The sequence below is a fragment of the Haematobia irritans genome, chromosome 1 (assembly GCF_050003625.1).
Source record: "Haematobia irritans isolate KBUSLIRL chromosome 1, ASM5000362v1, whole genome shotgun sequence".
Classification (NCBI taxonomy): Eukaryota; Metazoa; Arthropoda; class Insecta; order Diptera; family Muscidae; genus Haematobia; species Haematobia irritans.
In genome coordinates, this window is record NC_134397.1 from 91765898 (window position 1) to 91792775 (window position 26878).

Genomic DNA, 26878 nt, shown 5'->3' on the forward strand with positions numbered 1-26878 from the left:
AAGGTTACTAATTTGGGTAGAATTCTACCAACTGTGGCAACCGTGGTGGTAATACAAATTTATATTGTAAGTTATATACGTTGCATATTCATGTTTTAAGATAATAAAGTACTTAGAACTATTTTTGTTTTGTAAAATTTTTTAAATTTAACGAAAAATATAGTAGGAAAAATTGTTTGGGAATGTATGGGAAAGTACGAAACTTTTTTGTCCTTGTAGGGAAAACCGAACATTTTCCCTGGTAACATTGACTATGAGCTATAGTCAGATTGACACAAAGCACCCATAGACATGTACCCCTTAATTTTCTTAAATATGTAACTGCGGTTTATCTCCCAGACCTATATGTTACCCCACAAATGCTTATGATTAGTAATTATGTAATGGTGGTTTAGGGTATGATATAGTCGGCCCCGCCCGACTTTCTACTTTACTTACTTGTTTTTTAATTCAGCAGATCAAAATACATAAGTTACCTCTCATCAAATGTACATTTTCAGTGTAAACTAGTGTTATTACTTTGTGTTTATTTCCTTTATCATACAGTTTAAGTCGAAATTTTTAATTACTAATTGAATAACTAATTAATTAATTAATTAATTAAACGAATAGATTAACCTACATTTTCACTTTTTTTAGTTTACCTTGCATATTTTCATGGATCCTAAATAGTAGAAATAGTTGTTCCACAACAAATGGCCGTATTAATTTTCACGGTTAAAAATGAACTTTTGCATCTGCGACTCAGGGATTTATACTTAGTATATAAGGGTATATAATGTGGCCCTTGTTAGAATAACACGTGAAATGACGGCGAATATTCCTCGTAGACAAATTTTTACGCAGATAAAACTTATTATCGCCTGGAATATGTTTGATTAGGTGATTAAATTTTTTGTTTCTTCTTACAAAATGCACTTGCAGAACCTTTATTTTATCATAACATTGTTTACTTCTAGTGTAAGGAGAGATTGTTTAATTCTTTTGGAAACAGTAACAACGTCATAGATATATATGGTTTGTAAACAAAATTTGATTTTACACACGCCCCTACCATTCGGAAAGTTTTATGTTGATTTTTCTCGAATATCCAAATTCAATATGACAGAAATAAGTTACTGTGAAATATTCAAAGTGTTATTTTAAAATTATTTATTTGATTGACTTTCTATACATGTACGAACCGTTTAGGGAAATAAATCCTCAATTCTTTTGCTCAAACTAATGACATCATGCTCGCTTTCCTTTAATATAATAAACTCTGCATTGTTCTTTTATTCGAAAGTTAATAATGTCTAAGTACATACGTTTTGATTATTTTTGAAAAAAAGATTGAAACCAGTTATTATTAATAGAACATTTCTGTGGATTTATGATACTTTTGACAAAAATAACAGTTCCATTTGGCATAGTATCAATCTAACAAAGTAAATTGTCTATTCAAATTTTCTACTTTTACATATTATACCTTTAGCATGTAGGGAGACAAAAAAGTCTTAATAATGTTTTTTTTTAATTTTACTATAACTACATTTAAATATGATGAGACAACAAAATTTGTTTAATTACAATCTGTGACATGTCATTTGTTCAGTTGATTTTGTGTGGGTTCGCTCATATGGATATTGAATTCATTCATTGCGTTTACTTAGCATGTGGGTGAGTGAATACTTGAGCATTTATACTTACGTTTATTGATTTAGCTTGTAACGATTGACGGCATGACATTAGTAAAAACATTAGAATCAATGAAAGCTTGGGAGCCCATCCCTTACTCTATTAAAGAGATGACATAGAATTAGTCAATAGGGGCGCCTGAGAGAGTATTGTATAGTTAGGTATGTGTGCATGAATGTATGGAATGCGATGGTATGTCTATTTACGCTAAGTGGGTTGATGGCTTTGTTGATATGTACGAGTGAATATTGTCTTCGTCATAATCAATTCAAAGTCATACGACCTGTGACAAGGTGGATGGTGGATGTGCCTGTTGTGACATACATTCGTTTGTGTTGTTGTGTTGGCTCCCCTCTGTGAAGGGTTGCCAAATGTTTATATTGCAATCAGTAATCAGTGTCTGAATGTTTCACATTAATTAGAGTGAGATGTGTGGATAGCTATCCATACACACAGAATATGCCATGAATCATAATTTGGATATGTATATACATACATATTTTGTTTTTCGGCAACACTACTTAATAAATTTTTACTCAAATTAGTATATGTGTCGTTATAAAGAGTACTGCTTAGTATATTGGATATTTAATCTATGGATTACATATACAGTACTGCTCTAAATATTAGCAACCTAATTTTGTCAATTAAACCAGACTTGTGTCGATGGTAAAAAATTGCATATTAAGACATAATATGAGTATATTTATGAATCTCTATTTATACCTTGTACTAACATACCTTCAATCGAATTTGAACACTACCATTGAAAAGTTTGATGATATAGTAATACTACATCTAGATCTGAAATTGAGGTGTATGCGGAGTGAAACGCACATTCACGAAGAAATATTTATACTCACGCACGACATGTGGGTTGGAATTCACACTCACGCACATTCTCGAAATGGAAAATTATACTTACGCACGTTCGCACACGATTCACGACAATTGTCGTGATTCACGAACATTTTCGGGACACGGCACGACACAAAAATCCCTACAATTTGCATGATTCACGAAAAACCTCGGGATTCACAACAAATCGAATGGCTCGCTGCAATAACTCATGAGTAAGGAACATTTTCCTAACTCACGTTGGAACCATTAGCAATGGACGCGTTTGAACTCTTAGGAGCGAAATCAGCGATATGACATATTTGTGCCCACAAACCAGCATTTACGGGAAGCTTGGGATCAGCTGGAAGAGAAGAAGGGGTTTTTTGCATCGTATCGTTGCTGGTGATGAAAAATGGATCCACTGCGACAATCTAATGTAAAAAAAAAATCATTTCGTTAAACCTGTCATGCCTGACGGCATAACCGAATATCCATATGTTAGGTTAATGATCACAGGAGCTTTGTGTTGAACTCAATTGATACGTTTGTGCCGAGCATTGTGTGATAAACGGCCACAATATCTGGAGAGGTCCTACGGTAGGACTCCAACGCCTCCCTTCGTACACAAACCGAAACGGAATAATGAAAACATTTTCAGTTAATCGCGAAAACCTGTTTTGACCATCGATTAAAAGGTTTGCTGTATTTCAATGAAATTTATTTCTACACGCAAAGAAAAAACATTTGGAAAACGGGTACCGAAAAGGTTTTTCTTTTGTTAGAGTTTTTTGAATCTCTTCGAAAATTTTAAACTTTTATCACCAAAAAAAATTCGTTCGTTACAACACTTTTATTTTTTCAATAAAAAAATATTTTTGAAACAACACCACAGTCCATTTCGTTTATATCAACCAATGATCTTTTCTGAATTTAAGTCTTTAATAAGACACACTTTACAGTTTCATAGTAAAAATTTAATACAGTAGTATGTAATGTTGAACACCTTTTCGGAATCTTCCGAACATATCTGTAATATATGTAAAAAAATAAAAATAAAAAAACCTTTTTGGTGTTCGGTCGAAGCAGGGATCGAACTCAGGATCCTTGGTATGTAAGACGGACGTACCAACCACTGCTCCACGGTGCCCAAATAAATGTATGTTTCTGTTCAATAAAATTTATTTAATCGGCTCGTGGGCGCCACAAGCTATACTATATAAATATAACTTATAACGATATTTTTCTATTGATGGCTATAACAGTGGATAGTGTGTTGTATTACAAAATGTATGGTCCTCGGTTCGATTCTCCGTCCAGGCGAAAGGTAAAATTTCAAAAATTATAAAATTGAATAATTTCTTCTACATTGTTTGTATTACAGAAAAATGTGCTAAGAACTAAAAATCCTTGTGGAAGTGAGAAAGTTGTGAGGGAAAATGCAATTAGCCAAAATAGATTGTGTTTTTGAGTTAGTCTTTATGAAATTGTTTTTACATCCTGGAAAAGAATAAACGTTTATCACAAAACGTATACATTTTTCTTCCAAATAAACTTCCTTACAGCGAAATGCATATGAGAAACGATCTTTGTTTGTCTAAAATTTCGTTTGGGAGGAAAGATTTTTTTTTGTGTGTAGTTTGTCATATGTTTCTTCCGAAAGTCGTACTTGTTTAAAAGAGGAACTAAAGATGATAAGCATCAGACTACCCCAACACGCTTTCACTAAGTAGGACAAAGTAATATTTTACTACACAACTCCCTTTACGACAATTTCGCCGCTCAGAAAAGATAAGACATTTTCTTTCAGTATATTCAATTCACTAAAGACGGATAGTCCGACATCTACCATCAGCAAACGAATATTTTCATAAAAACTAAGCCAAAATATCACCTGCAAAGGGACCACCATAACGGCATTAAATTGTTCTATCATTTTTCTACCTATACTGGAAACATAGCATGAGTTAATCATCCTTAGTTTGTTTTAAAATGTCCATTTTATTACAGTGAATTGTTAATAATTCTTTGCTTTTCAGAATAAAAGGAATGTAACTAATTTTCGTTACTTTCTATTTTTCGATTTTAACTGGGTTCGAGGAAAATAAAAAACGATATATCGGTTTTAAAAAATTGGGACTTTTAGATAAAACGAAAAGCAAAAAAACGGTTATTTGGACACCCTGCACATGACCTAGCATCATGCATTCGTGCAAGAAAAACAAAAAAATTGGGTGGATTCGTGGATTGAGTAAAAAAGTCGTTTTTTCGTCGCGGTATCCGTATATTACCATAAGGATGGAAAAAGAAGTGGTTAACTGTGGCAATTCTACTTTTAATCAGTCTGTTAATTTTTTTTGTTTGTTTTTGGAATAAATTCTCAAACATTTAAAAAAAATCTGCAGATCTACCACGGACAGGAATATATGTCAGAATCCCCATAGATCACATACGTCTCTGGAACCAATTACCTAATGATATCCAAACCATCCACAACACTCGAAAGTTGATTTTTATTCAAAGAATAATTAAAAACTAATTACAATCTTTGCATTAATATCTATACTTATTCACATCTATTTTTTTTAATTTACTAATTTTTAATGTTTTTTTAACTTTTTTGTTTTCAAAATGTTTAATATTCTAATTGAAATACTTAGGTTAGATTAGGTTAAGTTACTTAATTTTGTTGTACATTTACTACACTGAAGAAAAAAAATATTGTAGTGAGGTCAAAGATTTATTTAAAATACGAATGTAAATTTAGCTTACACTGAAAAAACAGTGAACCCACCATGAAGAAAACTTGTGGTTAATTTTAAATATTTTTGGAAAATTTTAACTAAACAGTATTACAAACGCTTGCATCACGCCGATATCACAAAAATAAGTAAATATTTTTCGACAAATTCAAGAAAATTTATTAGACATAATTAAGTTTTTTTCACATGTTAAAGAAAATTTTGTAGTTTGAAGGAAAAAATTGGAGTTGAAAATTGCAAGAATGTATTTAGTGACATACGAAGTTCATGATGAACGCATTTCTAGTAAAATTTACAAATTTAAAGAAATAATGAACTATGTTGTGAGAAATACGAATTTAGTAAATCTTTATGCTTAATTAGTGTATAATTTTTTTAGTTAATTTAACTAACGTACGCAAGAAATTATTAGAGTAAAGGAAACTTTCTCCAAACATAATAATTCCATGAACTAAAATAAAGTTAAATTGACTTTAGTGAAATAGAGAGTTCACTTTTTTTGAGTGTAGCATAGCAGACGCATTTCTCTAGTATAAAGTTTTTTCCTTGTCCAAAAGTCGATAAACTTTTCACTGAAGTCGTATTGTCCTTATAATTACGTGATTTCACTTAAACATGGGTAGCATAACATGAAAGAAAAAATGTCAACTTGACTTAAATAATTCAGAAATTTTTTTTAAATTTGATGAAATTGTCTTTAAATTTTTTGTCTTTTGTAGCAAAAAAATCGTTCAAATATGGCACATGTTTTTCAACACTTTATTTTAAAGACGTTTTTACTTGAAACATAGCATAATTTTTACTGGAAGTCGAGTCTTAATTTGGAAAATAAAGTTGTTGTTAACTCGTTGTTAAAGGCTTTGATAGCATGTGAAGCAAAAAAAAAAGCTGAAAAAACGAAAACTTAAAATTTGCTTCCTAGAAGCAAGTACACAAAACCCAAATTTAAAAAAAAATTGTGTTTTAAAAGTATCCTTACTTGTATTCTGCGCTTCTTTGGCTCGGAATCAATACCAACATTTGTAAAGTAAAGACAAAATCTTTGGAAACGTGCATGCTTTTTTCTCAGTGTATATATAAAGAGTGGTCAAAATTTGGTCAATATAAACTTGCCGTATTTCTTTCAATTTTGCAGTTAAAAAACCTGAACACCCCTCATTTAGAATGTTGCTCCTATTTTGATTTTGGAATTCACTCTTCAGTTGTCAAAATGCCGTCCAAACAAGAAGAGCAGCGTATCAAAATTTTGCTAGCGCATCGCGAAAATCCGAGCTACTCGCACGCAAAGCTAAAAGTTGCCAAATCAACCGTTACAAATGTAATTAAAGTGTTTGGGGAACGTTTGTCTATAGCCAGGAAGTCTGGATCGGGGGGAAATCGAAAACCGGAAGCCGCTGAGACGACAAAGAGAGTTCCTGGTAGTTTCAAGCGAAAGCCTAACCTTTCTCTCCGAGATGCCGCAAATAAGCTGGGTGTATCGTCTACAACCGTGCATCGAGCCAAAAAACGAGCCGGACTATCGACTTACAAGAAGGTAGTGACTCCATTTCGCGATGATAAACAAAATACGACGGCCAAAGCGCGATCCCGGAGGCTGTACACGACGATGCTGACGAAGTTTGACTGCGTGGTAATGGACGACGAAACCTACGTCAAAGCCTACTACAAGCAGCTTCCGGGACAGGAGTTTTATACAGCAAAAGGAAGGGGAAAGGTAGCAGATATTTTCAAGCACATAAAACTGTCAAAGTTCGCAAAGAAATAACTGGTTTGGCAAGCCATCTGTACCTGTGGCTTGAAAAGCAGCATTTTCATAGCTTCCGGGACTGTCAACCAAAAAATTTACGTGAAAGAGTGTTTGAACAAACGTCTGCTGCCTTTTCTGAAGAAACACGGTTGTTCCGTACTGTTTTGGCCGGATTTGGCATCTTGCCATTACGGTAAAAAGGCCATGGAGTGGTACGCCGCCAACAACGTGCAGGTGGTTCCCAAGGACAAGAACCCTCCCAACACGCCAGAGCTCCGCCCAATTGAGAAATACTGGGCTATTGTCAAGCGGAACCTAAAGAAGACCAAAAAACTGCTAAGGACGAGCAGCAGTTCAAGGCAAACTGGCTTTCTGCGGCGAAGAAGGTGGACAAGGTGGCTGTACAAAATATGATGGCAGGTGTCAAGCGTGAGGCCCGGCAATTCGGATTTGGAAAAGCGAAAGCCTAACTGAATATTTTTCCTGAATTTTATACTAATTGAACTTGAAAAAGGAATTTAATTTGATTTTTTAAATAAACGATTTCACCGATTTACACGCATTTTCCCTTGACCAAATTTTGACCGTATTACCCTTTACTATGCATTAGCGTAGCTAGACAATTTTCCTAGGGAGGGCTATAGCCCCCCTAGCTAAAAATTAATATACTGAACTGAGGTTCAATTAATGTTTTATTTTATAAAAATTAATAAAAAATCAGACATCTAGATAACTAGACAATTAATGTTTAATAAAGCAACTAAAAGTAGTCCCACACTTCTTCCTAGCAAAAAAATTGGGAGCTGTTCTAAAGGCGCAACTTTAAAAGCGCTTCCAAAATTTCCTCACAAAGAAGTTTGTTATTTTAATTGCACAGGAAGGTTTTTTAATTCAGTATTTTATAGCTCATTTTTCATATTTTAATGAGAATTGTTGTTTTGTTTTTTCAAATAGGTTAAAAAGAATTTATAAAATGGTACAAATTATTCATTCTAGACATATTATTATTCATATCAGACAAGCATTAGAATGCATTAAAAATTACAAAAAATATCTACTTAGGAAAATAACACAAAGTTTTTTAATTCACATTCAAAACACTGAATTCGGATGACACCGTAAGAAGTGATGCAAATTCAGTGCAAAGTCTTTTGAAATGGTGGACATCTGTCCTATGACAAGTTCATATTACAGTCATCACTTCTCCACCAATTTTTCACCACTCCCACACCCAATTAATTTTGTGGCTACGCTGTTTTGCAGCATTATTAATATATACATTTATGAAAGAATAGTTTTAATATTAATTACTGTCTTTTTAATTAAATTGACTAAAAATCAGACTAAACAAAATAATAAAAGAGCTTTAGTTATTGAACTAATCATAAGTTTATGAAATAAGTAATCATAAGTTCAACCACAGCTTTATTTCAAAACAAGTAAGGAAAGTCTAAAGTCGGGCGGGGCCGACTATATTATACCCTGCACCACTTTGTAGATCTAAATTTTCGATACCATATCACATCCGTTAGAAGTTTAGGAAAATTAGAGTCATTTTTACAACTTTTAGACTAAGCAGTGGCGATTTTACAAGGAAAATGTTGGTCGAAATCAGAAAAACATATATATGGGAGCTAAATCTAAATCTGAACCGATGTCAACCAAATTTGGCACGCATAGCTACAATGCTAATTCACTCCCTGTGCAAAATTTCAACTAAATCGGAGTTATAAATTGTCCTCTGTGGTCATATGAATGTAAATCGGACGAAAGCTATATATGGGAGCTATATCTAAATCTGAACCGATTTCAACCATATTTGGCACGCATATCTACAATGCTAATTATACTCCCTGTGCAAAATTTCAACTAAATCGGAGCAAAAAATTGGCCTCTGTGGTCATTTGAGTGTAAATCGGGCGAAAGCTATATATGGGAGCTATATCTAAATCTGAACCGATTTCAACCAAATTTGGCACGCATAGCTATAATGCTAATTATACTCCCTGTGCAAAATTTCAACTAAATCGGAGCAAAAACTTGGCCTCTGTGGGCAAATGAGTGTAAATCGGGAGAAAGCTATATATGAGAGCTATATCTAAATCTGAATCGATTTGGCTGATATTTTGCAAGTTTTTCGAGACTCATAAAATATTCGCATGTACGGAATTTGAGGAAGATCGGTTGATATACACGCCAATTATGACCAGATCGGTGAAAAATATATATGGCAGCTATATCTAAATCTGAACCGATTTTTTTTTCAAAATCAATAGGGATCGTCTTTGAGCCGAAACAGGACCCTATACCAAATTTTAGGACAATCGGACTAAAACTGCGAGCTGTACTTTGCACACAAAAATACATCAACAGACAGACAGACAGACGGACAGACAGACAGACAGACGGACATCGCTAAATCGACTCAGAATTTAATTCTAAGACGATCGGTATACTAAACGATGGGTCTCAGACTTTTCCTTCTTGGCGTTACATACAAATGCACAAACTTATTATACCCTGTACCACAGTAGTGGTGAAGGGTATAAATATCAGACTTCAAGCCCCCTGCCCTGAGGCCTTCCTACGCTTATGATACTATGTTACATTAATGATAATAGGGCAAAGTTATAAGACATATGTCTTAGGTTAGGTTAGGTTAGGTGGCAGACCGATGAATCAGGCTCACTTAGACTATTCAGTCCATTGTGATACCACATTGGTGAACTTCTCTCTTATCACTGAGTGCTGCCCGGTTCCATGTTAAGCTCAATGTCAAGGCACCTCCTTTTTATAGCCGAGTCCGAACGGCGTTCCACATTGCGTGAAACCACTTAGAGAAGCTTTAAACCCCTCAGAAATGTCACCAGCATTACTGAGGTGGGATAATCCACCGCTGAAAAACTTTTTGGTGTTCGGTCGAAGCAGGAATCGAACCCACGACCTTGTGTATGCAAGGCGGGCATGCTAACCATTGCACCACGGTGGCTCCCTACACTCAAAAAAAAAGTGAACTCTCTATTTCACTAAAGCCAATTTAACTTTATTTTAGTTCATGGAATTATTATGTTTGGAGAAAGTTTCCTTTACTCTAATAATTTTTTGTGTACGTTAGTTAAATTAACTAAAACCGAGGAAAAAAATATACTCAAATGAAGCATACAGATTAACTAAATTTGTATCTTCCACAAAATAGTTCAGAATTTCTTTAAATTTGTAAATTTTACCAAAAATGCGTCCACCATGAACTTCGTATGTCACCAAAGACATTCTTGCAATTTTGAACTCCAAGTTTTTCCTTCAAACAACAAAATTTTCTTTAACAAGTGAAAAAATTTAGTTATGTCTAATAAATTTTCTTGAATTTGTCGAAAAATATTTACTTATTTTTATGACATCGGCGTGATGCCAACGTTTGTAATACTGTTTAGTTAAAATTTTCTACAAATATTCAAAATTTTTTAAAATTAACCGAAAGTTTTCTTCCTTGTTGGTTCACTGTTTTTTCAGTGTAAGACATATGTCTTAATGTACTGGGAAAATTCACAAATAAATAAAATCTCATATTTTTCATTTACGCTCCCACATGCAAACATCTTTTTTCTTGGTAGTCATATTGCAATACAATTTTGTGTGAAAACTTCAATTGGAAAATTTTCGAGCAGAACTGTATATTTCCAACAAAGACCATTGTTTATAGTCTCCTTTGCGTTCAAATGGTTCTGTATTATTCATACCAAATATGTGTCTACATTAAGAGCTGACCTAATTCATCAGTTTTACTATGGTCTTATTTAATTAATTCACCTCGAAATTGTAGTCTATTTAGAAAATGACTCTACTAAAAGATTATGGCCCATGGCTACGTTTTGTGACACAGAAGATTAGAAAAAAAATTATTTTCCAATTCATTAACCTTAAGAAAATCATTCTAGTCAATTAGTTTTGCACTGGAAATGGTTAAGTCAAAGGAGAAACATAATTTAATTAGTATAGTATTTTACACTGAAAATAATATTGACTTAATAACCTAAATTTTAATTTGCAATTATGACAAATTTCTCTGAAAAGGGAACGTTTAGAAACCTTTTCATATAACTTTAAAGGCAAGTAGAGTATATTGTAATTCATTGTAATATTATTAAACAAGTGGTGCATGTTCTTGAAATCAATTGTCTTTGGATATAATAACTTTAATAATCATGCATTAAAGATAAAGAAGCTTTAAAATGAAATCGATTTATATTCAATTTGCGGCAGGGTTGATTTGACGCAGTTTTGAAGTTAGTTTGTTTGAAGTCTTTTATAAATAAAATTGTAATCAAATTGTTCTTATATCGCAAATACAAAACTCTTAATTTTTTAGTTAGTATGTCTGTTTTAATATTGTAACATCAAAGTCATTCATAATGGTACTAACCGCAATATAAAATTCGAAGCTAAAGAACTCCCTATATTTTTAGTATAAATTATGCCATTTTTCAATTAAGAAGTTTATACGGACTTAAGTTCGGTCGGGCAGAACCTTAACTAGCGGCCACCATGAATTAAAAAATATAATTGTTTCCTTAAAAATTTCTTCGCCAGGTTCGGCTAGGTTAGGTTAAAGTGGCAGCCCGATTAAGTTTCTGGCTCACTTATAGAATTTCAGGTGGATTTGATGACAGATCCTCTGCCAAGCAAACATATTTACCAACATAGAAATCGGTAGACTTAACATATGTGAGCTATATCAAAACCATATTCGCTACACCTTTACGGACAGAAAATAACTTAAATTTTTGAATTTCCGGCAAATCGGATAAAAATTGCGGTGTCTCGGTCAAATCGGGAGATCGGTCTATATGGGGGGTATAACATATCAAAATCGACCTATACGCATCAGATTCGGCTTACATATGTGTGGACCCAAAATACCTTTTGATTTTGAATTTCAGGCAAATCCCAAAAAATTGGGATGTACACATTTAAGAGGTCAAATTTGGAGATCGGTCTGTGTGAGGTAAATACGAAAATATGAACCGTTACACACCATATTCGGCATATTTATGCGTAAATCGGATAAAAATTGCGGTGTCTACACATGCCATATTCGGCACACTCCTTTATGAACCCAAAATGCCTATCGATTTTGAATTTCTGGCAGATTGGATAAAAGTTCGGATGTCTAGACGCTCAAGGATTCAAATCGGGATATAGCGCTGTACGGAGGCTAAACTAAACATTGGACCGATACACACCATTTTCCATTTCAGACAAATCGGATAAAATCTACGGTTTATAGGAGCCCAAGAAGTAAAATCGGGGTATCGGTCTATAAGGGGCTATACCAAAACATGGACCGATACACATCTATTTGTCACTCTGATGACAAAGGCATGAGTGTACCGTTGCCAAAAGGACGAAGCAACACACATTGATACGATAGAAATTCCCCATCGTTCTTTAAGAGGTCTCACATCTACCTTGGTGCAATGGTTAGCATGTCCGCCTTGCATATATAGGGTTGTGGGATTCGACCAAATACCAGAAAATTTTCAGGCTGGTGACATTTCTGAGTATTTCAAAGCTTTTCTAAGTGGTTTCACCGCTATGTGGAAGCCGTTCGGACTCGGCTGTCAAAAGGAGGTCCCTTGTCATTGAGCAGCACTCAGTGATTAGAGGGAAGTTGACCACTGTTGTATCAAAATAAGTGAGCTGGATATATCGGGCTGCCAATATACATAACCTAACTTGAATGTCTGTTAAAATTTTTCATGGTAGGCAGGAATTTATCTCTTATTGAGTCCCAAAATGAATATTTGATTAATGAGAATTGTACACTGAAAAAAAAAGCATACTCGGTTCCAAAGATTTTGTCTTTACTTTAAAAAATTTGGTATTGATTCCGAGCCAAAGAAGCGGAGAATACAAGTAAGGATACTTTTAAGACACAATTCTCTTTTAAATTTAGGTTTTGTGTACTTGCTTCTAGGAAGCAGATTTTAATTTTTCGCTTTCTCAGATTTTTTCCTTCATATGCTATCAAAGTCCTTTAAAAAAGAGTTAACGGCAACTTTATTTTCCAAATTAAGACTCGACTTCCAGTAAAAATTATGCTACGTTTGAAGTAAAAAACTTCTTTAAAATAAAGTTTTGAAAAACATGTCCTATATTTGAACGATTTTTTGCTTTGTAGTCAAGATGCAAAAAGACAACAAATTTAAAGACAATTTCATTAATTTTAAAGAATTTTTCTGAATTATTAAAGTCAAGTTGACATTAGCCTATAAATTTTTTCTGTCAAGTTAAGATACCCATTTTTAAGTCAGATCACTTAATTATAAGAACAATACGACTTCATTGAAAAGTTTATCGACTTTTGGACAAGGAAAATAACTTTATTTTAGAGAAATGCGTCTTCTATGCTAAGCAAAATTTGTATTCGTATTTTAAAGACATGAAATCTTTGACCTCACGACAATATTTTTTTCAGTGTATAAGGAAATAAAACTTTGATTTTGCTTATTTTAAGATATTTGTATTTAAAACAAATCGCGTCTTTGATTTGAAATCAGTGTCAATATCTTGACGTTTTTCTAAGGTTGTTTGTATTGATATATTTAATTTAATTAACTTTCGATTGTCTTTTTAAATCACATAAAAATAATCCATTAACGGCCATTTTCATGTAGCTCAGTTAGGCTTTAACTGCCAGTTAACAGAAAGAAAAATGGAAATATCTTTTCTCCTGTTAACTTTAACTCCTCTTGTATCATTGAAAGCAAATAATCTAAAATGAATATGCTCTTCACTTTGGGACAAACTTAATATTTGTTGAAATTGTTCTGAATTTATGCATTCGTCATTCACATTTAATATAAATCACTCATAATTATAATTAGTTGTGATAATTGTACGTATGATTCGTGGTGAAAATTTCTTCCGGTGAACTCATTAGTAATGTAAGCGAACTCTGCGGTTTGCTTTTCATAATAGAAAAAAGCATTCAATTTACATATTAGTAATACAGGTTTTCAAGTCTTTAATTAACCATATTACTCACAGATATATATTTATAATAACCACTAAGAACGACAAAAATAAATGAAACATAATATCCCAACAAAAAAATTTGGAAGTTCATCCAAAGGCACAACTTTAAAAGCACTTCCAGGAGATGCACTCCCAATGATGTTCTTTATTTTAACTACGCAGGATGTTCTTTTAATTAAATTTTTTATAACCTGGTTTTTTCATACTTTTAATGGGTAATTTTAACTTTTTTGTTTCAAATAGGTTAAAAACAGAGTAAGAATTCATAAAATGGTACAAATCATTTAAATTTTGTCGAAAAAAATGCCAAATCCAATCTGAAGAAATTGTGCATTTTTGAAAATATTTGAGGTCAAAAGTTTTCGACAAGCGTTAGAATCCATTAAAAATTATAAAAAATTATAAAAATTATTTATTTGACAAAATATCACAGAATTTTTTAATTTACATCCAAAACATTGAATTAGGATCACACCTAAAGAAGTGATGCAAATTCAGTGCAACGGTTGTTGAAATGGAGGACTTCCGTTCTATGACAAGCCCATGTTAAATTCATCGCTTCTGCGTCAATTTTGCACCACTGCCGGATCCAAAAAGAACATTTTCATTGCTTTTTTGGCCACGCTTTTTTTGCTGGGATGGTATACCGATATACACATGGTTAGGCATATATTATTTCTTAATACTCTTCAGTTATAAATTCTCATCAGAAATTTATAATTACACCCTGTACTCAACTCATTCTGTTGTAATATATAGCAGCAATAGGAGTTACACTAGCATTACTGCTAGTTTAGAGGGTCAAATCGAAATATTCGTCTCAGACCCCAGTGGTAGTGAAATTCTGAGTCAATGTAGAGATGTGGTGTCCGTCCGTTGAAATCACGTACGAGACAAGCTACACACAGAGAAGTTATTGGTTGAAAATCGATAGATGTAATGAAAATTCTGCATTTACAATGAAATCACAGTTGTGTCAATCTATTTACTTTATTTACAACCATTATTTCGTTCCTTCTACCATTTGGCGCTTATTATTATAGATTTTTGTTTATAATACAAGTCAAATAGTTGTCTGAACTAACTGTTTCTCTTTTGAAAATTTTTGATCGAATTTTTGATTAAACCCCTCATAACTGTCATTTTGTATTCAGAACTTTCAATTGATACTCACAGCCGAATTGCTTTGGAGTTTTTTTGAATGTCAATAATGTTATTACCAATTATCAATGTTGAAGGAAAACGTGTTTTTTTTAAATTTAAGATAAAAACCACTGAAAACGGAAAAAATTTCAGCCGTTTCCAAGTTTATTTGACTCCTCGGTGGACTGGCTGTCAAATGGTTTTACGAACAACTCGCGCAGGCTTCAGGATACCCAAGGCACGATTTAAATGCAAAATTGAGTTACATGTATATGTAGTTTTAGATGTGGAACAATTTTATTGCCTTAAAGGGCAAAATTTTAAACCATGTAACGACTTTAATGCGGCTGCCAAAGAAGTGACCATGGCGAGTAGATTTTTATTTATTTTTTAAAACTCCACACTAATTTCTTGACTTAATTTGTAGTGTTTTTAGACTGGCTATGTTGGTCCATTTTATGGTATACCACTATGTGCTCAGGTCGGACCCCATTTACTAAGGTACTAAGAGTCCTAAAGATTTAACTCCCATTGCCTGACAATTCTGCAATCCATGCTAGCGGCTATACTTTTTAAGGTGAACATTTTTTAAAATTGTTATCAATGTATTGTATTCAGGTATAAAGTGATTTTATTTATTTATTTATTTACAAAATTAGACTTATAGTATAATATAAGAATAATATTACAATAGTAGCATTGGCTACAGAGGCCATCAGCTAAAAAGTGATTTTATGTACCTTTCTATTATTTAGAAATATAAATAAAATACAATATTTTGAGAAAAGAATTATTATTAATTCAGTTAAGGTAAAGTTGGGCGATACAACCAAATGAAGAAGGGAGCAACGACCAATTTCATTGTCTAATACAACCAACTCCATATACTGTATTAGTTCGATTTCCCATAATTCGATTGAGTCGACCGAATTTGTCGGGTATCACAATTGCCAGCAGATAGTTGTTGTAACTGCCAAAAGGAGGTTGGCAATAAATTCGATTATCACAACCAATCTGTACTCTCTGTGTATAAACTCGCATATAAGTTGACCACCCAAATGTATGTAAAACTTATAAATATATCTAGAATCTTAGTTTTATACGTTTAATTTTGCAATTTTGAACTCCATTTTTTTTTTCTCTTTAAAACTACGAAATTTTCTTTAACAATTGAAAAAAATAATAATTGTGTCTAATAAATTTTCTTGAATTTTTCGAAAATTATTTACTTCTTTTTGTGAAATTGGCGTGAAATTTGCATTTGTAATACTGATTAAATAATAATTTCTATTTCTCCTTCCTGTTGGGTTCAGTGTTTTTGAGCGTATCTTTCGATATAGCCCCCATATAAACCATTGATTTAACTTCTTGAGGTCATGGTCCATAAGAGATATGCTAAAATTGCTTTACATCGGTGCATTTTTGGATATAGCCCCCATATAGACCGTTCTCCCGATTTGATTTCTGGATGGCATGGAAACAGCATCTTTCATCCGGTTTGGCTCAGATTTAAAATGGGATATGCCAAATTTGGTACATATGGGTTCAAGTTTCGATATAGACCCCATATATACCGATCTCCCTATTTGAGTGTGAACTTGAGAGCTGCAATGTTCATCCACTTTGCTTAAAATTTATTTTAAAACCTATTTAGATCCAAATGGAGCTATGCCAAATTTAGTCTTTATCAATGTCCTGATATGACTCCCTGATAGAAGAATCTTACGATTTGACCCGTAATTTAGTTTGGCATTCTTAATATGATTAATTTTAATGCATATATTGGTATAGTCCCCAAACAGACTGGTTAGAAAATTATTGTATGCCTTCCATGGTGGTGGGTATTTAAGATTCGGCTCGGCTAAAATTTTGACTTGTTATACCCTTCACCACTACTGTGGTACAGGGTATAATAAGTTTGTGCATTTGTATGTAACGCCAAGAAGGAAAAGTCTGAGACCCATCGTTTAGTATACCGATCGTCTTAGAATTAAATTCTGAGTCGATTTTGCGATGTCCGTCTGTTGGTATATTTTTGTGTGCAAAGTACAGCTCGCAGTTTTAGTCCGATTGTCCTAAAATTTGGTATAGGGCCCTGTTTCGGCTCAAAGATGATCCCTATTGATTTTGGAATAAAATCGGTTCAGATTTAGATATAGCTGCCATATATATTTGTCACCGATCTGGTCATAATTGGCGTGTATATCAACCGATCTTCCTCAAATTTCGTACATCCGAATATTTTATGAGTCTCGAAAAACTTGCAAAATATGAGCCAAATCGGTTCAGATTTAGATATAGCTCCCATATATAGCTTTCTCCCGATTTACACTCATTTGCTCACAGAGGCCAATTTTTTGCTCCGATTTAGTTGAAATTTTGCACAGGGAGTAGAATCAGCATTATAGCTATGCGTGTCAAATTTGGTTGAAATCGGTTCAGATTTAGATATAGCTCCCATATATATGTTTTTCTGATTTCGACTAAAATGGTCAAAATACCAACATTTTCCTTGTAAAATCGCCACTGCTTAGTCGAAAAGTTGTAAAAATTACTCTAATTTTCCTAAACTTCTAATGCATATATATCGAGCGATAAATCATAAATAAACTTTTGCGAAGTTTCCTTAAAATTGCTTCAGATTTAAATGTTTCCCATATTTTTTTACTAAAATTGTGTTCCTCCTAGTGCATTAGCCAACTTAAATTTTGAGTCTATAGATTTTGTAAAAGTCTATCAAATTCTGTCCAAATCGAGTGATATTTAAATGTATGTATTTGGGACAAACCTTTATATATAGCACCCAACACATTTGACGGATGTGATATGGTATCGAAAATTTAGATCTACAAAGTGGTGCAGGGTATAATATAGTCGGCACCGCCCGACTTTAGACTTTCCTTACTTGTTTTTAAAAAGAATTTGTTTTTGTAACCAGGTAGCGGCCCATAGTTTTTCGTTCCGCTCCCGCTCCGGAGGAATAAAACCGCTCCGCTCCGCTCCGAGAAAAAAATTTCGCTCCGCTCCTTTCTAGAGAAAATTATGGTATACACATTTCTTTATATTGTCACAAAAAACACAGAACAACAGGTCTATTATAACAGAAACAAAAACACAAGACAGAGTATTTTCTCCCTTGAAAGTCATCTTTATTTTTTGTACATTAACGTCATCCCTCGCATCGTGAGCAAAAATGAGAACCAAAATTGAGTTTATATCCTTATTCAATTTGTTTTTAATTAGTATAAGACAAAAGTTCATAAAATGGTTGTATTGGTATAACTTAAATTTATCATTTCCCAATCGACCAAAATGCATTTTAAATCGAAAATGAAAACACGCGTCGTCATTTTGACGAAGGATGACTGTCCAGGGTTAAATTGTAGTAAAAACCTCATAATTTAGATTTTTAATTTAGATTAATTACAATTATGTCCAAGTGATTTACTTCTACACTAAATAAAAAAAATCGCTTCTGTAACATATGCTCGGAGACACATTCTGATTCAAGCTATATATTTTCAGGTCTGGTCCAAACAAAATATTGTTTGTTTTGTGCACACATATTATGTTTCACCTTAGACATACACTGATAGATAAAACTTTTAATGAAATTTTCTTTGTGTGTATATATTTTTGAAGCGCCGTTACTTCCATTTTTTTACATGCAGCATACTCTTTTTAGATTACTGACAGACCTGGAAAACGTTAACTTAAGCAGTCTGCTAATGTTTTTGGAACAATCTGGTTGGTTCAACAGAAGAAAATAATCGAGAAGGTTCAGCGGTTAAAACTAGAAGTGCCCATATATAATAGGTACGTTTAGTTAATGTGGTATCACAATGGACTGAATAGTTTAAGTGAGCCTGGAACTTAATCGGACTGCCACTTTAACCTAACCTATACTCTCTCGGTCTCTCTTTCTAAACACATATGTATGTTTATAGGCAATTTCTAAATTAATATATGTTTGTATCCACACATATTATATTAAAAAATTGTATGTCCCAAATATAATATGTTGTAACATATTAACATGTAAGTCGCAAACATGTTATGTTATGCTAGTTTATGAATAAAAAAATCGCTTGTGTAACATATACTCAGAGACACATTCTGCTTCAATCATATATATTTTCAGGACTGATCCAAACAAAATATTGTTTGTTTTGTGCAAACATATTATGTTTCACCTTAGACATACGCTGATAGAAAAAAATTTTTAATGAAATTTTCTTTGTGTGTATATTTTTTGGAGTCGCTTATGTGTTAAACATCCAGCTGGCGTCAATTTGAATTCGAGATGGAATGAGTTTTGAGTCAAAAATTATATATGCAATGAAGACAACAATTCGAGTGAGTTTTTTAATATTTCTTTAAAAAATCAAAAATTATATTTTTTATTTTGGTTGAACAAATGATTTCTAAATAGAAATAAAAAAAAACTTTTCTTTTTATGTAAAAATGTCTTTTATTTCAACCACATTTTTTTGATTAATATATTTATGACGATATTTTTATCAAATAGCGGATAAAATCATTAATTATAATTGATCAAATGCTTACGACATTTTTATCGAAATTAGGATTTTTAATATTGATAAATCGCTTACGATATTTTTATCAATTTGTGGATTTATTTTTGTCGATATTAAACTTACAAACCTTCTACGACCTAATTGCTGAATATTGGATTTTTTATCGGTGTTGTAAGTGATAAAATGATTACGATATTTTCGTTGAATAGTGAATTTTTTTATCAGTTCAAATTAGAAAATATTTTCGATAAAATACCTACAATTATAGTTTTATAATATTTGAAAAAGTTTATCGCAGGAAAATTTAATAATATTTCATTTTGATCTTTGTATTTTTTTTATAAAATAAAATTAATTTTTCGTTCTGTGTACTTATTTATGATTTATACTATAACACATACGTATTAGGGGTACACTCAAAAAAAAATGAACTCAATATTTCACTAAAGCCAATTTAACTATATTTTAGTTCATGAACTTATTATATTTGGTGAAAGTTTCATTTACTCTATTAATTTTTTGTGTACGTTAGTTAAATTAACTAAAACCGAGGAAAAAAGTATACTCAAATGAAGCATAAAGATTAACTAAATTCGTGTCTTCCACAAAATAGTTCAGAATTTCTTTAAATATGTAAATTTTACCAAAAATGCGTCCATCATGAACTTTGTATGTCACTAAAGATATTCTTGCCATTTTGAACTCCAAGTTTTTCCTTCAAACTACAAAATTTTCTTTAAAAAGTGAAAATAATTATTTATGTCTAATAAATTTTCTTGAATTTGTCGAAAAATATTTACTTATTTTTGTGTTATCGGCGCGATGCCAGCGCTTGTAATACTGTTTAGTTAAAAATTTCTAAAAATATTCAAAATTTTCTAAAATTAATCAAAAGTTTTCTTCCTGGTGGGTTCACTGTTTTTTCAGTGTATATTACAAGTAAATTTGAGTCTTTTTAAAACTTTTGTTATATAGCAGTGGCAAGTTTACAAGGATATCGGCCAATATAAATTGCTAGTAGTGACTTTTGGCACAATATTTGGTCAAATCGCGTGATATGTACGCAAGTCGGCGCATTACCGAAATATTAAGCATTCTGTGGAAAGTCTAATGACAGATAGTGTGTAGCATATGACTACAATATGGGGAAATCAACACTGAAATTGTGTGCAAAATGTGGGTATTTTGGCTATATCCGAAGAAAATATATGGAATATGTATATAATCTGAGCCGATTTGGATCAAATTCGACACTCTTAGATAGAATTTTAAATCTATTCTCTGTGTAAACTGGAGTGAAATGCCGTTAAACATAGGTATGAAATATTCTTAGATATTTCGCCAAATCAGGCGTACATATATACTCGTATGGGAGCTATACTTAAATCTTAACTAATTTGAACGACATTTAACATACTTGATGATAATACCAATTGTACTCTTTGAAGCAAATCAAAGTAAACCTCTGGCGTCCGGGAACAACAAAATCAATATCGGAAGAATGATATATATTGGAACTGTATCTAATTAAACCAATTTAAATCGGGCATATTTTTTTAATTTCGAATATAGCTACATAAATTTGGTTAGTTCTTAGTTTGAATGGATTTCCTGACAAACGGAGATGCCGGTAAAAAACGCAATAATCATTTGTACGTGGAACATAATCATAAATAATATACAAACATTATATTGTTTATATTTAAGTAGGTATTGTATGACACCCATATATCATTTGTCACAATAAATCGTGGAAAATAAACAAACAAACCCAGGTAATTTTTCAAAGTTTTGCAACGAGACAATTTATCCACAATGACAGACGTGCACACACAACACAACACATACAAACACACCGCTTTCACCTCATATGAATCACATTAAAACAAAAACAATATTCGTGTTACAATTATTCAACAACAAAAATCCCCGCGCATATACAATGGATATGAAGAGAATAAAGAGCGTATGCCCATTGATATGAATGATTCACAATATTGTGGAGTTGAAACAATTAAAGCAATTATTATTATTTTTTAATTAAAAACATCTACAATAAAGGCTACAACGGATGATCGGATGATGGTGACGGTGATGGCGATTTGGTGGGTGCACAACATGAATTTCAAATAATAAATAACTGAAACTTACGAATAGATAATCATTCATTCTGTTTGCCTTTTTTAGTTACAACTATCGCGTTTCAGTGGAATTAACCAACAAAAAAGAAAAGAGAATAAAGGTAGCAGCAGTAAGATTATATCCACAATTAAAGAAAATTCATTTAAACTTCACAAACAATAAAAAATTCTTTGTTGAGACTCACTTCTCAAAATACACAAAATATGATTCAGCTCAACTCAAACTCTGAAATCTAAATAAAACTCTTCCGTGGTGATACTACTTAGTCGGCTTTACGATGAAAACTAAACTTTCAATGGCAAACAAATCAGTAACCAACCACAAATGAGACCGCGATCTTTGTGTACAAAGTAATAAAAACAACAATAGCAACAATGAACTTGGCATTCATTTATGTGAAACGAGACAACGCTACAACATCCCAATGTGGAGCATTCTGACCGTTTAGGAACACGCACACTGATCGTTTGAAGACATATATAGTAGTCATGTGCCACTTACATCTAACCGGCTAACAACTGTGATGTTGTGATCATTAGTATTATTATAATAAGTATGGACGACACAACCGTACACGCAGAAAAACGTGACCCCTTCTTTAAATTAATATGAACTCATTGTGAAGAAAGTTGAACTTCGTATAGCGCCAAAGACATTTTTATTTGTTTGAACGATATGATTTTCGTAGAAATTAGGTAGAATGCATTCCATATATTAGTTAACATTTTCCTATATTTATATACCACTATACTACAGAATGGAAAAAATTAACTGAATTGAATTCATATATGGAATGACTTTTTTCATTCATTTGGACAAATCTTGCATATTTGTGGTAAACCTTTTACTTCAAAATTAGAACTGCTCGCCTTCGTTTTTAAATACAATTTTATATATTTATAAAGGGTGATTCTTTTGAGGTTAGGATTTTCATGCATTAGTATTTGACAGATCACGTGGGATTTCAGACATGGTGTCAAAGAGAAAGATGCTCAGTATGCTTTGACATTTCATCATGAATAGACTTACGATCTGCCACAACGTCGAATTTTCAGTGAATGGGCCCTAGAAAAGTTGGCAGAAAATCCGCTTTTTTATCGACAAATTTTGTTCAGCGATGAGGCTCATTTCTGGTTGAATGGCTACGTAAATAAGCAAAATTGCCGCATTTGGAGTGAAGAGCAACCAGAAGCCGTTCAAGAACTGCCCATGCATCCCGAAAAATGCACTGTTTGGTGTGGTTTGTACGCTGGTGGAATCATTGGACCGTATTTTTTCAAAGATGCTGTTGGACGCAACGTTACGGTGAATGGCGATCGCTATCGTTCGATGCTAACAAACTTTTTGTTGCCAAAAATGGAAGAACTGAACTTGGTTGACATGTGGTTTCAACAAGATGGCGCTACATGCCACACAGCTCGCGATTCTATGGCCATTTTGAGGGAAAACTTCGGAGAACAATTCATCTCAAGAAATGGACCGGTAAGTTGGCCACCAAGATCATGCGATTTGACGCCTTTAGACTATTTTTTGTGGGGCTACGTCAAGTCTAAAGTCTACAGAAATAAGCCAGCAACTATTTCAGCTTTGGAAGACAACATTTCCGAAGAAATTCGGGCTATTCCGGCCGAAATGCTCGAAAAAGTTGCCCAAAATTGGACTTTCCGAATGGACCACCTAAGACGCAGCCGCGGTCAACATTTAAATGAAATTATCTTCAAAAAGTAAATGTCATGGACCAGTCTAACGTTTCAAATAAAGAACCGATGAGATTTTGCAAATTTTATGCGTTTTTTTTTAAAAAAAAAGTTATCAAGCTCTTAACAAATCACCCTTTATAAGCATTTTTTCTTCAATAAAATACATATTTTATTAATATATTAAATATATTTATTTAGAGTCAACAGCATCGACTGGCCTTGAAATATTAGTTTATTATTCCACTATTTCCAATTTCCATGTAATGTCATCAACTGTAAAACGCATTTTTTCATCTTCTTGTACCTTTCACTTTTAATAAGTTGCTGCCTAGCAATTTTGTCCATCTTTTGCAATTTCAATACCTACAAATATAAACAAAAAAAATCCTAAACCAATTTTTTCACAAAAGGTTAGCGTCAATGAATATTACCTGTTAATTGAAGGTTCCAAAATGAAGACGAATGAAGGGGTTGTTATTCTGCCGGTGTTTTCTTTTTTATAAACCAATTTTCAAAAAACGAAATTGTTCTCACTAATTTAAATTAACAAATATTTTAGATAATTTATTTGTTTTTTTTTATTATATTATTTTACTATATTATTTTTTTAACAATCTCTCCGTATACCATAACTACGCGACTCCAACTAAAAAACAACCCACGCGCAAACATATCGATTACATCGATGACAGGTATCGATTACAGGTAGATAAAAGAAATGTAGGAAATTTTCCTATTTTCTAACAAGTGTGTTTCCTTAAGTTTTGAAAGGATTGAATACTTCTTGGTACGAATATAAAAAAATAAAATTATCATTTTATAAGAAATTTTACTAAATTTGAGGAAACTTGGTTTTAGTTCGGTTTTTGTTTATTTTTACGAATGCTTTGTTATCAGTGAATAAAATTTTCTTGTTCAGTAGTAAATTCTTATACCCAGCGAAGAAAACAGTATTAGTAAAATTCCATGCCTTATTCTAGTTAATGAACTATTCCTAACTGCTTTCAGTTTAAGATTTTTGTACTGAAACAAGTAAATTGTATTATTTCACACAAAAAATTAACTGAATGGAAATAAAATGGGCAAACTAAATTGATGAACATTTTTTCCTTTAGTTTCGAAGACACTTTTTTCTGGGTGTATGATGAAACTAGGGACAACCGATGTCTGTCGAATGACACAACTGTCATCTGATTACAAGCTACCCTCTTTTTATTGCCGACTTGGATCGGCTATACACAATACGGTGAAATTGCGTACACCGAAAGAATTTTCTTCGTAAAAAGAACGAAAAATTTCGTTAAAAGTACGAAATTTGTCATTGTTTTACAACCAAAGAAACTTTTCATTAAAAGTACGAAATATTTCGTACTTTTTACGAAGAAAAGTTCTTCCAAAATTTTCGTACTTTGTAAGAAAAAAAATCGTACTTTTTATGAAGAATCTTCGTACTTTTTATGAAAAATCTTCGTACTTTTTATGAAACAATTTCGTTCTTTTCATGAAAATGTTTCGTACTTTTTATGAAAAACTTTCGTACTTTTTTTTCAAAAATGTTCGAACTTTTAGAAAAAAATTTACAGTCGAAAGTGCATTTGGTTGTAGTTACAAGTGTGAAAAATGACATCACTACTTTACATCTTAAGTTTTTTAATAATTTTTAGTTTTATTGCTTCACTTTTATTCATAGCGCTCTATCACCCAAATGAGAAGTAGCATAGACTTGCATAAAAAATAGAATAAAGGAATACACTCAAGCTCATTATAAAAGACAATTTTATGTCGCGAACGGAAATTTTAAAACTACAATGAAACTTCTTCGTTATTTCAAAGAAAATGTTTCGTACTTTTTATGAAGAAATTTTAACGCAGAATGTTTCGTAAAATATTCGTAAAAACTTCTTCACAAAATTCATGAAATATGAAGAAAGTTTCGTTAAAAGTACGAACTTTTTACGAAGAAAAGTTAATGTAGAATATTTCGTAGAAGTTTCGTATATTCGTAAAATTTTCTTCGTAAAATTTACGAAAATGAATGAAATTTTCGTTATTTTAATGAAGAATTCACGAAGAATAGTTAATGAAGAATTCTTCGTAAAATTAACGAAGAGAATTCTTTCGGTGTAGAGAAGTTTTGAAACAAACATATTTCACCAACATTACCACCTATGAAAAACCACTTGGTGTTTGGTCGAAACTGGGATTGAAACCGTGAACCTTTATATGCAAGGCATGCATGCAAACCCCTACACCTGTGTGATTAGAATACCTCCCATCCTTTGGTGGAAGGTATACAAATTTGGGGTAAAGTGTTTTCACTGTATGGATCTATCTAGAAAGTTCTTCAATGGCTCTAAACAGCACAAATGAATTTCCAGCGTTAAATCTATATTTGATTTTATGGTGAGTAAATATCTGATTCTTGAATTCTGGCATGTTCTTCGGAGTAGACACGTATAGTAGTTGCACTCCCTATTGGGTATACAAGTATTTACTTTCACATATTACTCTACAAAACACCGGCGAACCGGTTCAGATTCTTCTAGCGTATATGGGAAACGAATTCATGCACATTTCAACGCAGTGTTGCCAGAATTTTCTAGCTCTTATTCCCAAATTTGTGCGCTTTTGTCCCTAAAAATCCCCATATTAAAGTAAAATTCCCCACAAAAATCTCTAATAAGTTGTCGAACATAAAATTTTATGAAAAATAATGTAGAAAACCTGTAATAATTTAAACATTTGAAAAAAAAAATAATATAAAATGTTCCACTAGCTAAAAATTAATAGGCAAATAAATTATAATAAAGCAACTAAAAGTAGTTCCACACTTTTTCCCAGCAACAAATTTGGGTGTTATTAAGGCACAACTTTAAAGCTCACAAAGAAGTTAATTATTTTAACTACACAGGAAGTCTTTTCAATTAAATTTTTTGTAACTCTTTTTTTATTTCGTCATTCAACCGTCGAACTGAATGGACGTGTTTTTTTAATAGCGGATTATCTCATCGTAATCAGTACTTATTACGAATTTCAAGTGCGGTGGGAAGTTAAGCCACCCTGCAGCGAAATTCAAAGTCCTCCACTGGCTTGGTAACTTCAGGGCTCAGTGGACGGGTATCGACTAAAGTTATAAATTTGGCAAAAACGGTCTTGGGATTGCGATTATTAATAGGGGAGCAGTGGACGGTATTGTTCCATAGTGGGGGAAATTGAGAATGCTTTGTCTAGCGTCTACTCACAGGTGCTGGAAAAGTTTCCCGGCCCAGATCCTCGACATGAAGAGGCTGGTTGGTA

The 26878-nt window shown here is 32.6% G+C and overlaps 1 protein-coding gene across 2 annotated transcripts in view; it reads right to left on the reverse strand.

The window, feature by feature from the left end:
- LOC142221411 (calcyphosin-like) overlaps positions 1–22218 on the reverse strand; it is a 35662-nt gene extending 13444 nt beyond the window's left edge. Inside the window, exons 1-3 of one of the 2 annotated variants that reach the window (XM_075291129.1) lie at positions 22066–22217; positions 21891–21932; positions 1690–1776 (exon numbers count right to left, since the gene is read on the reverse strand). In XM_075291129.1, the coding sequence (XP_075147244.1) occupies positions 1690–1776; positions 21891–21908 (105 nt within the window). In that variant the 5' untranslated portion in view covers positions 21909–21932; positions 22066–22217. Of the gene's footprint in view, positions 1–1689; positions 1777–21890; positions 21933–22065 lie in introns of both variants that reach the window. The other variant, XM_075291130.1, reaches the window with a different exon arrangement.
- Positions 22219–26878: the final 4660 nt, after the last annotated feature.